The sequence below is a fragment of the Centrocercus urophasianus genome, unplaced genomic scaffold (genome assembly GCF_019232065.1).
Source record: "Centrocercus urophasianus isolate 14NV4802_14NV808 unplaced genomic scaffold, USGS_Curo_1.0 seq_15, whole genome shotgun sequence".
NCBI lineage: Eukaryota > Metazoa > Chordata > Aves > Galliformes > Phasianidae > Centrocercus > Centrocercus urophasianus.
In genome coordinates this window covers 28,553,101-28,572,243 of record NW_024884697.1, presented here as the reverse complement: position 1 = coordinate 28,572,243, position 19,143 = coordinate 28,553,101, and the positions used below count along the sequence as shown (strand labels likewise).

General features: G+C 38.7%; 1 protein-coding gene across 2 annotated transcripts in view; it reads right to left on the bottom strand.

Annotated features, from left to right (window-relative positions):
* TMEM117 (transmembrane protein 117) overlaps window positions 1-19,143 on the bottom strand; it is a 192,833-nt gene that overhangs the window by 3,593 nt on the left and 170,097 nt on the right. The window contains exon 6 of one of the 2 annotated variants that reach the window (XM_042816395.1): window positions 6,215-6,344. The exons of the other annotated variant lie outside the window; for it this stretch is intronic. Coding sequence (XP_042672329.1) covers window positions 6,215-6,344 — 130 coding nt within the window. The remainder of the gene's footprint in view (window positions 1-6,214; window positions 6,345-19,143) is intronic. 2 annotated transcript variants of the gene reach the window in all.

The window sequence follows — 19,143 nt, the reverse complement described above, 5'->3', positions numbered from 1 at the left end:
TAGGTGGTTGGTCTCAGGCCTCATGTAGAACCTCTCCTACACTATGATTGCACCACTGTGAATCTTCTGTGTTGGATATGTTTAAAAAAGGTTCCAACCCTCATACCAAGAATTAGAGTACTTACCTGATATGAAAGAGATGTTCAATTCCTCCTTGTTTTATTAAAAGTATGAAACTTGAAACTTCCTCACTCAGCCCCCAGATACAGTAAGGTAGACAGAAACACAGCCTGAAGTTTCCCTGAGTGTATCAGTTGTATTACTGCTTGTAAATGGTGCTTGGACAATCAGCTTAGATGCAAAAATTTCACTTACCTGAGTCATGTCCATTATGCCTAAGAGCCAGCTGGCTGCCTGACATCTCTCTGTTTTCTGTTGGACCTACTCCTTTAATTTCTGACCTCTAGACTATTTTTACATTCTCTGCTTCACTGCCATGATATATGAGTTCAATGATTTTTCCTTTGAAAACTGTTGATACCAGAACTAAATTCTGTAACAGTCTAACTACAAGCATATGAACACAACAACATCTTTCAATTCCTACTCCATATTCCCTGTAGCCAAGGGCTGTGTTAATCTCCTGCGACACAAAATAAGAGTTAGTGCTGTCTTGGTTACTTACAGAAAGTATTTACCTTCCTCTAGAATACACTGTCCTCTGCTGTTCATCCCTCTTCCAAGATGTGTACTTTACTTAGCTGCATTAGCAGGAATGATAGACAAGTCCAGTTTACTAAGCAATTCTTCTAGATGAGTGAAAAATGTATTGAAGCAGTCTGACCCAGCAGGTCTGACAGTCTCCTCTCACAAACATCTCTCTAATGATAATATGACATATGACATTTATAGATGATTTATAGATAGATGACCATATGACATTTTGTTTTTTGAGATTGAAGATACTAACCAAGCTTTAGCTTTATATACAACTATAATCTCTGTACAAAAATGTATATAAAATCATTGTCTATTGCCGCTCAATTTTAGCATAATGTTGTTTATAGCAAACTTTAAATCACATGTCAAGCTCATACAGGAAATGAACTTTGTAAGTTAGGAGTTACTCTTGACCTTGCATCTTATGATAGTCTCAAGCTTCTCAGTTTGCAGAGTTGGGATAAATATATTATAAAGTTATATTTTTTTCTTTAAAACAAACAAACACACAAACAAACAAACCCAAACAAAAAACAAAAACAAAAAAATCCAACAAAAATCAAACCCACAAAAAACCGTAATATAATTAATTTTGCAATGTTTCAAATTCCCAAATAAAAATTGGAAGGGAAAACAGAGTCCCATGTAATGAAGTCATTTAATTTGTCTCCTAGCCAACTTCTGTAGGATCAGTACTACTGCTCTAGGGAGGTCTGTGCATCCAAGAATATTTGCATACACCTGGCACTGTCTAGCTCTTCTTCAATCAGACAGATTTTCCATAGACAAATTGAGTTGGAAGGATGCAGATGCGAAGACCACCAGGCCAGTCAAGTATTTCAGCAAAATGAGGACTATACCCAGACTCCTCAGTGGAGTTACAATGAAGAAAATCAGGTGACAAAACTGGGTATCATTCAGCCATGCACTACTTAAAACACACCTGGTTCACAAGCAGCATTTACAGTGTTGAAGTCCTTATCTGTTACACATGACATCTGAAGGGTCACACATTTCTGCCAGCTGAACAAAACATTTGGGCAGTGCTCTTTTTTTTTTAAAAAGAGGCTCAAAAATTCTACAAGCAGTTAAGGAACCAGTCCACAACATCACGTGCAATTGATTTACCAGGCAACTGTGGCAGGAAGATCCTGCAGGTCTAAATGCTCCCAAACAGCTTCTGACTATGGAGCATTTTTATTTTTGTAAGTAAGTCCACTGTGTAATGGAATAGTCATGTCCTAAAAACAGAATTCTAGTGTAGAAACTAGTCCTCAGGAGCTCTTTAGAGGTCAAGAGGAGATATGAAAATCCCACTTATTAAGGCTAGATTCAATTGACCACATGCTGTGCAACCACAGCTAGAGGCTTGTGTAGAAAATGTTGTCTTCAGATTCTTATCTCAATTGCATTTTGTGTCTAAAAACATCCAGACACCTCTGTAAAACATACAGATATCTTAGAAACATTCTTCATCTCTTCTGTCATGTCAGTGCTATTGGCTAGATACATCCATGCAGACCACTCACAGCTGAACTAAGCAGCAAATCCTCTGAGATCTTTTAATGTCTATGTGCATGGACAGCTTTGTTTTTACCTCTAACCTTTCTATTTTTGCCCATGGGCTCCTTCAGGCATATCTGTGTAGGTGATGCTTGGCCTGGATCTAATCATTCTTTTGGTTTAACTCCACAAGCCAGCCATACCAGGTACTTGCCAATCATGAAGGTGACAATTCCTCCTTTGGGTGGAAGAACACGTCTAGATTAGAACTCAGAAATACACAAACAGCTAGAAAAATTCCCCTACCTGTTTTCATATCTAAACCTTAACGTTCCTCATTTGGAACTTATTTGAAACTATACAGCCAATTCTCTTGGATCTGTGCCATTAGATGTCACCGGCCTGGCCCCCAAGAGCCTTTCAACAATAAAATAGTCAGAAGTAATAAAATTTTCTTTAAAGTATTACAAATTTCCCTGGGTACTACAGAAACTAGGCTAGATTATGTATTTTCATAAACAACAGCCAGGAAGGAAAACATATACACTATAGTGAGCCATCTATCAAGGGAAATCCAGACGAGTTAAGCAAATGCAGGAATTCAAGATATTTTTTATGTTCATAGATAAAAGCATCTATCAAAACAGGATAAAAATGTTTAATACTGAGTAGATACTTGCTAGGAGTTCCTAGATGCAAATAAATGTGGGCAAAATGAGGTACTAAGTTACCAATAAAAATGAGATAGGCTTTTGATAGTAAATTTAAAATTACAGTGAAGCATGTAAGCAACAGGCTGCAGATGTTAACATAACTGCCAGTTTAAAACATTCAGAAATCATAAGTCAGGCCTAAGAAAGCATGCTCCCTGTTCAAAGTAGATAGATAAGTGAAAAATAATGCACTCAATACTGCTTCATTTATCTGCTTTTTGAGACAAGGACCTACGTAGAAGCAACATTTTTTCTCTCTGCAATCATGAGGTACATTTTTAAAAATATGAAAGTAGATGTTCTCACACAGGTGCCGAATATAGGAGAGAAGATTTCAAGATTAAACAAAAAAAACCCACACCAAACCAAAACAAAAAAGCACATTAGTAGTCACCTATTTTAAAAGACTTGCAAGAAAATCAGGAGAGCTGGCAACGCAGATCACAAAACAAAACTGTGAAATCCTTTCTCTGTACAGACCATATACCAAGTCATTAAGCACACATCAACAGAAAGGTGGTTTAATGTCATTTACTTCTCTGCATGTCTCTACACTTATAACTGATTCTTTGTGGGACCATTGCTCATTAGAGCAACCCAGCACTGAATAGGGTTGCTCAGGGGAGTCCAGGGGCTGCTCTTGTTTGTATCAGTCAAGAGTGACCAAATACATAAAACTATGAATAATATTTGCAAGGAAAAAGATGGGAAATGATATTTCAGCCATGAGGATTTTTTTTCTCGCTACTAGTAGAAATGGATTTTCAGTTTCTGGACATTGGGGCATAGATTATGGTTTTGCAACTTGACCTTATCACAATAGCAAGTACAAAAATAAATGATTTTTGGGCCCTTGTCTTTTTTTTTTCCTGCTTGTAACATAAAAAAAAAGTTATACAGTTAAGTTTAACACTGTGGATCCCATGAATTAAACAAGGCTTAAACAAATAAGGTTTTAACAGGGCTTTACATTCCCTCCATTATCAATACCCTACCCACACGTCATCTGCTGCAGTTTCTTTCACTTTCTACCCTCATTTTAGATTTTATTACATTCATCTTGTTAAATATATATAAAGAACCAGTTTTTTCCTTCTTTTATTAGTTCCTTGATTTAAGTAGAAAATCAGAAGAATCTACACATCCACACAAGAACTACAGTTTGAAAATGATCCAAGATGATACCCTAACCTAACCTAAGAACTGATGGCAAGAACAGATGGTTCAAGCAAAACTTACCCAAAGGGAGGTTCCTGTGCCATGTGTTATGGCTGTTTATTAGATATCCTAAAGGGTGGTGCAGCACTGAGATAAAACAGGCACTCAGTAGACAGAGTACGTGATGTGCAGTCAAATGGATTGATTTGTCTAGTGAATCTAATAAATGGATCTTGTTAATGCTGAGCAGGGAAAAATATTCCTCAGCCCCTATTCATTAGCTCATCCTCATTAAAAGAATGCTTTCTTGCCAGAAAATCAGAAAGACCTCCAGTCCTCTCTGCAGAAAATTCTACAGTGTACAAATATCGATCTTATGTGATTTGTTTTTAAACAGAAGCACTGCCAGCAGTTGTATTTTTGATATGTAATTTATGTTCTTTGCTGTTGCTTATTTCTAGCTCTTCTCTGTTTATCAATATCCTTGACTCTTCTGCAATGCAAAACTGTTCTTCGCTCTTCAGTCCCTCTTCTACCACCCACTGGTTTTCATTTACATTAATTATATCCTAAGTTCCTGTATCTAATGGTACAGCTCACCCAATCATTACTCAGTCCTTGTTCAAGCTACTATGTACACTCATTTCACTACTGCTCTTTATTCCATGGAATAACTGCAGGGCATCTGGAATCCTCATAGAATTGGGTCTCTTCAAATTCATGCTCTAGACCTGAGAAACAGAATTAAACCCTCTTTTCCACTAGGTCTGAATTTCATGCCTATTCATGTCAGATACTTGATTCTTATACTCTGTTTTTGCTCTCTTTGTTTCCCTTTTTATCCAAGACTTTTCTCACTTCAGAGAGAAAAACTTGTTCTTCGTCAGATCTCTTCTCATTCTGTATCTGCTATCACTGACCATGACATCATTTAGCTGTTCCACCTCATCCTGCTCCTGATCCCAAACCATCTCATTTAGATGTACCCCAAAGTCATTTCCTGTGGCCTACTGTCTATTTCCTATCAGTACTCCAACAGGAACTTACATACAGCTTGAAAAAACTTTCCATCTCTCTATCTCTACTTTCTTTCTGACCCAATTGCCTCCTTTTACTCAACAGCCTGCAGGTAACTTTTGCACTCATTTTATTTTATTTTTTTTCTGGTTTCCAACCTGATCACTCCAATTTCTATTATCTCTTCTGAAAATGCCTTCTCTTCATTCAGCCTATCTCCAGTGAGTCCCAGTTCCTCATTCTTTCTTGCTTGGCACATTTTCCTTCCTTGTCTTTTGATGCCTGGTAGGCTTAGGGCTCACCTGATAACTGTTGCCCATGTCTTTGTATGATGTCTGAATACTCCTTTTGTCCCTGCTCTGCAGGAATTTCATATGGCTGTATCTTTGGATGCTGTCTATATCCTATTCCTGTACACTGTCATGTGCTGTGATTGATTATATTAGCAGCTAAAGACTTCTGTCAATTCACATTTGCATTCTTTTGCTATACAGTACTATTTACTTCTCTCTTGCCACCACATTGTTTTGCACAGCTTGAAAGTAAAAGCAAAATATTTATCTCTATTTAACCTTCCTCTCTTTTTCATTCTCTACTGTTATTCAAACACTGTCTCATAGTATGTAAGGACTGGGTGCTTTTATCTGTATGTGCCATCCATTTGAATAACTGTGACTCTACTTTATTTGAAGTTATTTAACTGCCTGCTTTTGGTTAGATGAGTGATGGAAGTATGGCTGTGAGTGGCCTTTGCCAGATGAGAATGACCGAAGTTATGAAAAGACATTAGCATAAATCACAGCAAAGGCATCTGAAAGCATAAGAGATTTTAAATGAAATAAGCAGCTAATTCCCCTGGAGAGTAATTTTAGATAAAAGATTTCTGAAGCTACACTAGGTATTACTTAGTGTCACAAGAAGTTGCTGAAATCCATGACAAACAGCAGGTCTTTTTGATTTGTAAGATAGAGATTCCTCATTTCCCTGAGAGGCTTATATACGGATGGTACTGATAGGGAGAGTTAAACAGATAGAAAAACAGCAATCACCTGGGGAGATGGGGGAGAACAAAGAAAATATGTGGCAAAAGACATATTAGCATTCATTTCCTACACAGAAGCAGTTCAACATGTGCCTGTATCACAGTCTGTGTGGTTACATACCTGTTATATGAATGTGATACTCCTCTTTTAAGATCTTTTGGAAATAAGGTACTTTGAACTGCATGTGTGCAGATGGCAAGCCTGGAAGATTCACTTCAACATCACCCATAAAATGTGGGAACTCCCAATCCTGTTAAAAAAGAAAAGCAATAGCCTAAATATAAGATTTCATAGTATATTTTGCCCTTTAGAATGGCTTAAATTATCAAAAGGGCATGGTTCTATTTTTAAGCCTCCCATTATTGACTTTTCCGACTATAAGTTTTATGGAACCACTTGAAATTGAATATCTTGTTTATACTAACTATTACAGTATGATTTTTACTTCAGCTCCATGTAATTACATGTTTAAAAGTTCACTTCAGAACGATAATAATGAGCCCACTGCACCGGCTGACAGCATAAAACTGTCCAAGTATATGAGCACCTGTACATTGCACTGTGTAAAAAGAATTGTTTCATGACGTAACTAATTACAGCACCCCTGCAATAAAAGTTACAACTTCTGTTCCTAATCTGGCAAACAGTTTACAGGTAAGAAATTGGCAGAGAAGGTCTGTCCCCTCAAGTCTTTATATTTGCAACTCGCTCAACTTACAGGGTGTTTTCAGCATCTGCTCATAATACATCTAAATAAACATTCTCTGCAACTGAAGTTCCTTCAGCATAATCTGCCTGAATCAATCCAAGCAGTTTTCTCTGCTGATATATTTCAGCTGACAAAGTAATGCTGGAAATGTGGAAGCTCTTACCTATTATTATGCATATTTTGTGGCATGTGGTAACTGAGCTGAGGAGGAGCGGCATTTAGAGGAATTTTTCATTTGGTTATCTGTACCCACCGCTGATCACTTGAAAATGGGTATAATAGCATGGTTCATTACAGCCAAAACTTAAAAGTCCAGCAATATTGCTGGAGTCAGGATAATTACTGCTGGGTGGTTATCCAGTGTGCTGCAGGCTGTTAAAAACATACTGGCCCTGTTCCCATACATGCACCTGGATTTGTATCCCACAGTTAGTGCAACCCACACTTGAATTACTGACAGTAAGAAAAAGGAATCTGAAATGGAAGGAGCTCTGTAAATAGTTCCTGCTTCCTTTGCATATGACTTAACATGCAAGAACTGCTGAACAGCTCCAACATTCTCAATGGTGGAAGGGAAATGAAAGAGTGGGATTTACCAGCAGGAAATTTATCATGGCCCAAACACTAACAGAGGCTGGTTTGTGCTAACATACTCTGATACTGAGCTAAATGGGTTAACACGAGTATACTTGAGAAGCAGCCCTGAGCTGCTGTACCTGGTTCTCAGTGTCTAGAGTGATAGAGAAAGTGCCAATTTACAGATGCAGAAGACAAGAGAAAATAAGGATGTTCTCATCTTCCCTTACCACAAATGCAAAGCATTCTCTTCTGGTCATCAGGTATGGTAATAACAGCCCAGCTGCACAATCCCTTATGCTGCATCTGCAAACATCCCCTTAGATTTGGGAGACATTCAGTAAGTGTCCAAAGATTAATATTTTATGGATGTGCACCCTCAGTTCATGGTATCATACACATTTCTGGACTCATATCTCAGGGTAACTCAAACATATTCTCATCCAGGAAAAAATAGGAATAAATAGGGAGAAAAAAACCCTTTACATATTCTTGAAGAAAACACAAATGGGGAACTAGAAATAATTCAGCACACAATTACAAATCTTGCCTTGCCTTGCCCCAGTGCTCCTACTGCTTTTTGCTGAATTTCAGATAAAATTCCATTAGACACAATTTTGTATTGGACTGTGTTTTTGCACCCATATTTTGTTGATGGTATTAATAATCAGTGACTAGAATGTCAGCTCTGCCAAATTTGGAACATACCAAATTATCTGTTTTGGCAAACCATTACTGAATCTGGAAAACATTTCCTAAAACAAATGAAAACAGAGATCCAACCCCAACAGCCTGCTCCCATTTACACTATAAAAAGAAGGTGATTGAAAAGCCCATTAGAAAAATACTTATTTGATGCTCCCTATTACAGGTACTTTTCACATGGTACAGTAGTTCACATTTTCTGTATATATACTTCATACTGTGCAAATCATACTGGAATTGTCGTGACCTCTGTTATCATGTTGTCCCATAATATGTGGTTTCCATTGGTGATGACAGCCCACAGCTTTGCCAGCTTTGCAGCTTCAGTGCAGAGAGGTACAGGTGTAGGTGATAAAGATGGACACTGGCATTGGAGACCCCATGGTTATGAACAACTGACCTTGCTATGCTAAAGAAATCCAGACCTGGATCTTTTAAGTGCAAAAACAGAACAAAGAAATAACATCTAACAGACATGAAAGCAACTGTGTATGGTAAATTTTGTCATAACCTGGATCTTCAGACCAGTGAAGAAAAAGCAAAGTCTAAAATTGTATTAGCAAGCATGAAATGACTCCAAGTGGATCCTAGAGTGAGGAAAAATAAACCATTAACACAAAAATCATATCCATCCCAGGGAAAGGCTCCAGATGTCAATGACATGCTGGAATGCTCCCCGACCTCCACCAGCCTGAAAGCACTGACCTCAGGGCCTGCAGAAGCAACAGATGGTGAACAAAACACTGTGAAAAGTGGTAGAAACTAATAAGTGTGCATACAACAATTTTAACATTAGTACTACTACTGAAACAATTTTTGTAAGAATTAGAAGTCAACTAATAATAGTTATTGGATTACATTGTTAAAATTTAAAGGATGCTACTAATAAAATCTTGGCTATATATAGAAGGTACGCTTCTTCTATGGCCACAAATAAAGTTTGAGTGTAAAGCCTCTCATAGACCGATTATAAAACCCGCTCAAAACAAGTAGAAACAAAGAAATAAAATGTAAAATAACAATAATAAATAAAAGAAAACTCAAGGAAATGTATCTGAAAGTAATATGAAAAACAACAACAAAAGCAACTAAAATAATGAGTTACACCTATTGACTTCCATGAAAGTCACTACAGTCACAGCACTCAGAAGAATGAAACTTCAGTTTACTAAATCAAATGGCCTTTGGAGCTCTATTTGGCTCATAGATTTGATAAGTAAGAATGCACATACATCACCTGCAAACATGAGTGCATTATTATCGAGGAGAAAAGCTGATGACTATCAACTTTCTTAGCCAATGTCAGTATCAGGTTGACAAATCAAAACTAACAAAGCATTTTGCTGTCTTGACTCCAAGAAACTGTTGTCCAAAGTCTTCTAGCTTTTTTTTAATTTCTTTTTCACTAACCAATAAAAGACAACTTGACTTGAATAAACCCAGAAAAACAGTTTTCTAAGAAATTCCAGATGCCTGGTGGGAATCATCCGCATCATTTCCTATTAGGTACATTAACAGCTTGAATGTGCAACTCTAAAATCTAAACGCTTCCCCCCTTAAAATACAGCTTAATTCTATGTCACAGAATCACAGAATCACAGAATTGTAGGGGTTGGAAGGGACCTCCAGAGATCATCGAGTCCAACCCCCCTGCCAAAGCAGGTTCCCTACAGCAGGTCACACAGGTAGGCATCCAGGCAGGTCTTGAACATCTCCAGAGAAGGAGACTCCACCACCTCCCTGGGCAGCCTGTTCCAGTGCTCCGTCACCTCACTGTAAAGAAGTTCTTGCGCACATTTGTGCAGAACTTCCTATGCTGCAGTTTCCGGCCGTTTCCCCTTGTCCTGTCTCCACTCACCACTGAAAACAGTCTGGCCTCGCCATTCTGCCCCCCACACCTTAGATATTTATAGACCTGGATCAGGTCTCCTCTCAGTCTTCTTTTCTCAAGGCTGAACAGACCCAGTTCACTCAGCCTTTCCTCGTAGGAGAGATGCTCCAGGCCCTTCACCATCTCTGTGGCCCTCCCCTGGACTCTTTCCAAGAGATCCCTGTCTTTTTTGTACTGGGGAGCCCAGAACTGGACACAGTACTCCAGATGAGGCCTTACCAGGGCAGAGTAGAGGGGGAGGATCACCTCCCTCAACCTGCTGGCCACGCTCTTTTTAATGCATCCCAGGATGCCATTGGCCCTCTTGTCATGCCTTCACACATGGTATTTTCTCTCCATGGGATCTGATTTCTGTCTGTGCTACCAGTCTGTGCTCACCTGTGGGACATGATTGACATATGCCATGTTCTTTAAGTTCTCAGCTTATAATTAAATGAAATTTACTTGATCATCTTTAGTTCTCACCAATAAGGTGTCTGTATTTTGCTGTATCTATGATCTTATTGGAAACTGTGCCCAAAATACCTCATTTAGACCATATCTCCACTTGCATTGTTTGAAAAATAAATTTGTGTAGACATACTGGTAACTCACGTTTGTTCCTCTCATACTGCATGAACTATGTTTCTCTCTCTCTTTCTTTAAATTTGTCAGCCTCACGTTTCTCACATTCACCTACTTCTGCATTTTCTAACCTGGAGGTCTGCAGAATACCTCTATGTAGTCTGTGAAGAAAAAGCCAACCCAGCACCACGAGACTTAAATCAGCTGTACAGAGGTCTCCAGCCTCACTGGCAAGTTTTGTGGGATGTGCAAATCAAATGAGGTTATTACCTCATTTCACTCTGCAGTCATGAGGAAAAGGGCAGCCAGAGGATAAATTTAAGATCACTGAGGTGTTCATCCTCGTGCTGCTGTGGGCAAAGAGAGCACCTCTGATTTCCATGACTTAATTCATTAAATCCACAGGCACAGCAATAAAAACAGATGCTGCAAAGGAAGCCACAATATTTTGATTTTCTTGCCTTTGCTTCCAATCTCTAACACAAACAAATGCATACACTCTCTGCCACAATGCCAGGTACTGGTTTAAGGTACTGCAGTGCAACTGGAGGCACTGACTTGGTATCTCTTCAAGTAAAGATATAATAGCAGTGGTAGCTGAGCATCAAAGCCAGACTTTTTGATAAAATCTGGCCATTCTCTGCCATCATCTGGGAAAAATAAATGGCAGGAGAAGCTCCATCCTGGCCTCCAGTGCCCCATGCTTCATACACACATGATCCCACCTTCCTCGGCATCCAGCACTTCTCCACCCAAGGGAAACTGCAGCAGAGAAGGTGGGGCTGGAATTAAAAGCTGGTAATGATTAATGGCAGCCAAATGTGCCATGCTTTCATCTTGCCTCTTGCCTCTGTGTAGCTCAGAGGATAATCAGTACACAGTAACTACAAAATAATGCTAAAATAATATAAACACTGTTCAGATGTAATTATGAAAGAGGACAAATGCACACGGAGTATTTCTGCTTTAAGTAGTAAAGATATGTACTGTATTTAATACCAGGAACACATTTGCACTTTAAACCCTTTTGAATAAATAAACAAAAAACAGAAGGAAAGAATTCAGGAAATGTACATATGAATGTGCATATTTGTGTTTGTTCCAGAAACTGCCAATAGCAATTTTTATTTAATTCATAAAATTCCTTTTAACTTATCAGGTTGGAGGCTTTATGTTTTCAGGTATCTTTGCATCTCTTAGGCAGCTTTGTTTCAGCTCTCAGAGCGTGGTAAGACAGGCAGATAGAGGAGATTTAATGACAAGCAATGTCTATAAATTTTTGCAAGTGTTTGAAGTAAGAAATGAGCAGCTGGAATTCAGAGACAAAGGCCCGAATCCTCTGTGGTTATCTCTAACTTCATTTGGAGCTGCAGCTCACAGTGATCTCTGCAGCTGTGAGCTGCTAAAACACAAACACAATTTTAATATTTCACTCCAATATACATAACAAGTCACCAGCCACAACCAGAACTCACTGTTATGCATATAGTATCAAATTCACAGCTGAGTTTCTGGCCTCCTGCTCTTTGCAAATGTCTTATTTTACTAGGAAGGAAGTTTGATATACATTGCAGTTTTCAGCCTTCACTAAACCAAGAACACCCAGCTACTCTTAACCTTGCCTGCATGTATGCTTGTGTGGCTTTAGTGAGGCTACTTATCACTCAAAGTGAAGTGTGACAAATTATTATTCAGAGGACTTGGAGGTCCATGTTGGTTCTATCAGTGCTAATCTAGTTGCAGTTTTCAAGGGCAGAAAGTGTTATTTGATCTGTTCACCTGTTTACGCTTCACCTGCTTGAATTGTTATTGGCAATAACAATCAGAAAAATCCACTAGGAGCCGTGGCACAAAGTCCCTAATTGCAGATGTAGATACATCTTTCATCACTTAGCTGTGAAGAATACAAAATACAGAAAATCCACTCTAACACTCGAATGACTGCCTCAGTCTTGAAACACCCTCTCAGAAAACACGCTGGAGAATTGTTTTACTTCTGCCCTGAATTTCTGTAATTACTACTTCCAAACAGCACATTCCAATAGAAAGGTATTTCTGCAGTGTACAGCAAGGCAAGGATGTACCCACAACTTTGCTGTTATTCACCTTTACACTCCTGTCCTCCTCAGTCTTTGCCTTCTGCAAGTGGCCTTCCTCTAGAACCACCACTACAACCCTCGCTTATTTCTCAATTATCTGAGAAGATATTAGTAGGCCAGCAGCAACTATCTCATTGTGACTCAAAGCAGCAACTGAGCTTCCCTTTATTTTTTGTGCTTGGACTTGAATGACCCCTTTCAATAAAAGATCATTAGAGTAATTCAGTTTACTGTCCATTTCTGCTCATTAAAAAAAAAAAATCCCCATGCCCTCCGGATCTCAAATAAGCTCTGTGTCTCTGCATTTGATTTTACATATTAACACATTTTGAACAAAGCCAAAGCCATGTATGCACATGTTCTCAAAACAGTGCTAGTTGTTAATAAAATGTCAGAACTGGTCTTCCACTTTTCTTGAACGAGCTCAAAGCAATCTCAAAATTTCAGACTGCCTAAAACAAGAAATGCCTGCATTTCCCTGAAAGACCTGTAGCCATGCCTATCTGAACTAGCAGATGACTGTTCTGTGACAGACAGCATTCCCTCTCTCTTTCCCCTGTGACTATAACTCAGATATCACCCTCTGTTCACTCCTCACAACCTGGTAATGCCTTGATATTGCAGATCTTTTCTGCATAACATATTGCAGATATGACAATTCCTATCAAAACCCACAGCTGGAATTCTTATTGAGGCTCTCATCATTTGCTAGCATCATTCAGCATTCTTTCCTCTGGACTTGACGAGTGCAGTTCTCCACTGATAGAGAAGTCCTGCCGCAGAGACCATTTTTCTAGTCTGTTTCTTTTGCCATGTCATTCTTCTTTGATCAGATAAAATATAGGCTACTTCTTTTCATATTCAAATCCCTTCAGATCTTTCACAATCCTTGGTACAGACTCTTTATCTGACATATGCTCCTTCTATCAGTTTATATGGAAGTTCAAGCTATGATTCTTTTTGCTATTTAAAGAAATTTTCTTCTCTGTGGTTCTTTATCAGCTGCAGAGTTTTCTCCTCTATGACTCCTTGCTCCCTATGAGAAAACATGAGGATGTTGTGCATTAGGCATCCAGGATTACCTGTCATCTTGACAAATGATGTCACTACTGCTTACACATGCCTCTCCATGCAGATATAACTCAACTTTTCTTTGACCATAAAATGCTCTAGGATCAGAGTTGTGTTTTGGTTGTCTTTGAACATCAGCTAGTGACACAGTGCCCTGCCTTTAATGACAATTACTAGTTCCTCAATAGGACAAGTATTGGTAGTAATGTAGAGAATTAATGGTTATCAATTCTTTCTGTTACATTAGAAAAAAACACGTGTTTGATAACCAGACAGTGCACAATGAAGGATGGATACACGATCTCACATTTTTAGACAAATTTTAGTCTCCAGGAATAGCCTGGTCCCTCTTTCCCTCTGAGAACAAAAACTTGTTCTTTCTCATGGCTTCACTTCAAGTTTTCAATACTCACAAGACTCACAGAATCACAGAATTACAGGGGTTAGAAGGGACCTCTAGAAATCATCGAGTTCAACTCCCTCACTAAGGTTTTCCATAGGTTGCACAGGTAGGGATCCAGATGGGTCTTAAATATCTCCATAGAGGGAGACTCCACAACCTCTGTGGGCAACCTGTTCCAGTGCTCTGTCACCTTCCCTGTAAAGAAGTCCTGCATATTTGTGTGGAATGTCCAATGTTCCAGTTTTAAGCCACTGCTCCTCATCTTATCACTGCACACTACTGAAGAGTCTGGCCTCATCCAATTGCCTCCTGCACTGCAGATACTTATAAACATTAACCAGATTCCATCTCAGTCTTCTCTAGGTTGAACAGACTCAGTTCTCTCAGTCTTTAAGGAGGAATCTAGACAGAGCAAGGTGAAGCAACCTTTTCCTTGCCAGGGGTGATGTAGACATCACTAAGCACAGCCTCTGTGCACACCCAGGATGTCCTAGGAAGATGTCCACCAACTTTTCCACCAGGCAAGTACGAGGTCAGGGACACAGTGACACTCATCTTTATGGTTCCTACTTGCCTGTTGCTGATCTATTCACAATTGCTGAAAATACTAATTAAAAAAAGCTGCTCAAAAGTAAATGTTCTGTTTTGAGTCTGTGTTTCTCCAAATTTTTTAAGCCGTTATTTTTTGCTTTACTGTCTTACTCACGTCTAGCCGTGGTTAAAACAAATATCTGACAATTCTTCTGGATGAGAAACACTAGTGAGAGCTTTTCTAGTTAATTTTTGGGTTGGATAAGCTGCTAGATAAAGGAGCAATTTTCCAATACTGTATATGTGTAAGAGACAAAAAAATTAGTTCCTACAAAGCACCTGTGTTTTGTTTCCTATGGAAAACTTCCCAAGCCACTAGTAAGTTAGCCAAGTTGGCCATAATGACTTCTAACTACTTCAGTGACGCATTTCATGAAAGCCATTTCTGTGGTGAATAGGAGAAATGAACTAACACATACTTTCTGATTTCCTAAGTCTCCAGCTTGCTGTCAAGGGAAATCAATTATGACAGAGCAATTAATCTTTCTGGTATCTTTGAAGTCTGACTATGATTTGGAGAATAAAAATAAAACTTAAATATATTGCTATGAAATCACCTCCAACAACATGAGTACCTATGCACTCATACACGTACCCTTGCATTGTGCTGAGCAATAATAAGACATCTGGAGCATTTCAGGATTTGCAAAAACTGCTAATGCCATTTGTACCTCTTTGGGAATGGTAAGCTATATTTAGAGCTCTAAATAATTTTGCATTGAGGCTGCTATCTACAGTTAATTTCAGCTGTATTAAATATATATACCACCCTTTTTTCCTTCCAAACACCCACATACATAAATTTCCTTGTTGCTTGATATACAAATAAAAAATGTTTTCTAGTGTTGCCTAAATCCAAGCAGATAGATTTGCAGTAAAATACCTGAGCAGATATTTTCCTTGCTATGAGCTTTGCAACATAAAAAATGATGCTATAGAAACAAAGGATATCACGACCAAGAGTATTATATGTTATGCTATTACATGTTGCTCACTGAACATGGAAAGTAAATCAGCTGCCTTAACATTAGGAATGGGTGACTGAAGAGCTGTTCTGTCTTGGACAAAACTCCTTCAGCTCATACATGCTCTGAAGAATTTTGCTATCATATGCTCTGAGAAAATTTGGGGTTAGTTGTAGACAACAGTATAAGCTTGCCTTTATGGTGCTATGCACATTCTAGGATCAAGTTTGAAGTGATGTTTTTAGACCAATGGTCTCAGTTTGAAAACCATCATCCAGCTGGTTTTTGGTTTATCTGTAACTGTAAATAACAGGTGCTTGTGCAGCGTTCAACTTGCAGTAAACAGTAGAGAAACAGCAACATTCAATTTCAATTGAAAAAAAGAAAAAAAGAAAAATTTTTTTTGCATTTTATAGAATCACAGAGTGGGTTGGGCTGAAAAGAACCTTGAAGATCATCCAGTTCCAACCCCTGCTGTGGACAGGGTTGCCATCCACCAGATCAGGCTGCCCTGAGCCCCATCCAACCTGGTCTTGAAAGCCTCCACGGAAGAAGCATCCACAGCCTCTCTTACAGAAAGTAAAAAGGCCAAATACACACAGATTGCACAGAAAAATGTGTTTAAATTTGGGCTTTACAAAAAAAGCCAGTGCAAATTCCGTATTCCTTTTCTTTAAAAAAGAAATCCAAATAGTAATAAGTCTCTTTCAAAATTATTCTTATCCTCATAAATTTGCTAATTAAAAATACTGGTTTTAGTATGTAAGCAAAGAAAAAGACAATTGTGCAGATATTGAGAGAATAAACACTTACTTTCCAAAACCTGGTTATCTGCAACTGAAGTTTCAGGAACAACAGTAATACAAAATACATCTGGCATATAGTTTTCCCAGCTCCTTCTCTTTTTTATTTTTCTTTCTTTTCTTTTAATTTTACTTGAAGCTAAAATTTTCTGTGTCCTGAGTTCTAGCTAATAGGATTAGCAGCAGCATGCTGTACTTGCTAATGTGTTGCCTTTATCTGCTGAAGACAACACATTAACGTATTGCATTCCTGAAGTCCTCCTCCACACTCCCTCTAAACCCCCATTTTACTTTTACATGCTGTGGTGAGGCCATTAGGCACATCTGTTTCACAAGTTGTTACTTGTTTGCTGTCAGTTGGGGTGGCAGTACAAAATGCATACACTGTGCTTCCATAGACATTACATAAACACATCTGGGTAGCAAAAGAAGATATGAGGAAACACAAAAAGCTTAGCAGGTGTGCATATAGAAATAAAATCAGCATCACTCGCATGTCAGTATCTTGGAACATGCCTTCAAAAACCATAATCAACAATCTACAATACAAGTGAAAACAGATATACATTATATGAATGCTTATTTTGTCCATTTTAATTTGCATTATATATACTGCCAAATAGGTTTCTAGTATTTATTGACTGTGTGGGTTAGATTTCCATTTACCACAATGGGAACTAGCATAGAGATCTTACAGTCACTCACATTTGGTGGTTCTGATCTTCTAGCTGAATTATGCTCTGGGAAATTCAGCTCAGTCTCGCTCCAGAAGCACCATGGATCACTCTAGGCTTGTCCACATGCACTACAAAGCTGACATCCTTTCTTGCAATTAAGGTCCTTTTCAGAATATTTAAGCCCAAACTGTCAATGATGTCTGGTCTAATGACCTCTGAATACTTTTTCTGTCTTTTCAGTCACATACCTACATTTTTCCATTGACTGTAATAATTCTAGTAATCACATGAGACACTTTCTCTTGTCTCCCACAGCAGATCTAAAAGATAAACAGCAGAATGCCCATGGAGCTGCTCTGGCACATCCTCATCAAATGCAAGCATCTGCCTTGGCCACCTGAAATTACAACTCAGCGCAAGTCACTGTATATTTCAATAGGATGTAAATGGCCCAGCCTTCTGATACAAATGGACTGGAAAATTTAATAGGAAGTATAAATCCATGAAAACAAAACAGTGCTTAACTGTGCTGTTGTGTACAGACTCGGACCAGTGCGTGAAATACAAATTGCCAAATTCTGTCACAACAGACCCAGGAAAAAGCTATATCCGATCACAGAATAAAACTGTTCTCTGTACTTTCTTCTGTTTTCCTCACCTACTCCGTGAGCAGAGTTCCTCAGCCAGCGACAGACATTTTAGATGACATTACCTGGAGATGAAGGGGTGAAGCAAAGAGGTACTGCCCCGTGGAAATGCCTTGCCCCATGGAAAGAAATCTTTCAGAGCAATGGTGATTGCCTGTCAGTCTTCTTTCAGGCATTTCAAAGAAATGTCAATGTATTCCATTGGTGATGTTCTGCTTGAAAAGTCACATAAATAGAAGGAGCCATGGACAGTTTCCCAGAATGTTTTTCCAGGAGGCTAGTTGCAGAATTAAGCTAAATTTACTGGACTGGACTCTGTCCACATGTGTGTCTGATGAACTGAGCCAGCTCAGAGTGCTTAGCAGTTTGCAGTGTCAGAGAGTTTCCTACCCTACAACGTCCTGTCAGAGACTGATATCCTGAGCAGAATATGGGTGCACCTAGTTAAACATCTAGTTAAGGAGAAAGAGATATCCAGTTCTGAGGCATCCCCAGTCTAACACTAGAAGGTCTGAAAGCCAAAATGGGAGGTTTTCAGACTGACAGAGATCCTACATCAGACAACTTCTAGTGAGTATAGAACTTGCCACTGGAACAAGACCTCAAAATGATGTGCACTGCATTTTCAGAAGTGAATTAAATTCTGTCACTCTATTACATTAGGTTGTTTCCTACATTATGATACATTCTTTAATTACAAGACAATTTACTGAATCAGACAAAAATATGCTCTTCTTCAACATGCACGGGAAAAATTACAGGAAAAACCATTTGCTAAGAATCACCATAAGATCTTTGTCATAAGATACCCTTATTTCATTTTATTCTCCATTAGTGACTAAACAGATTTTGAGGAAAAAAATAGAAAACAGTAGTCTCCCTACATAAGTCCCTACAGGTCTACCATTTCTACTATTTTCACTAAGAGGCTACAAAAACTAGCGTATTACTTGGATTATTACACTGCATATCTCATATAGATCATAGTATTACATTAGTCATTCACTGCACTTCAGTTACATGAAACATCCTCTCATTACAGAGTGGATGTGACATCACAGTTGCAGAAATTATATACTTGAGCTCTGACCTTCCAATTTACCCTTTGCAAAAATTCATTCCTTTTCTTATCCCCTGGGGAAATACTTGAAGTGAATTACAGAATCATTAAGATTAGAAAAGACCTCTAAGATCATCTTGTCATCCCATCACCACCATGCCCACTAAACCATACCTCTCAGTGCCACAACCACACATTTCTTGAACACCTACAGGGATGGTGACGCAATCACTGTCCTGGGCACCTTGTTCCAATAACTGACCTGTCCTCCAGAGAAGAATATTTTCC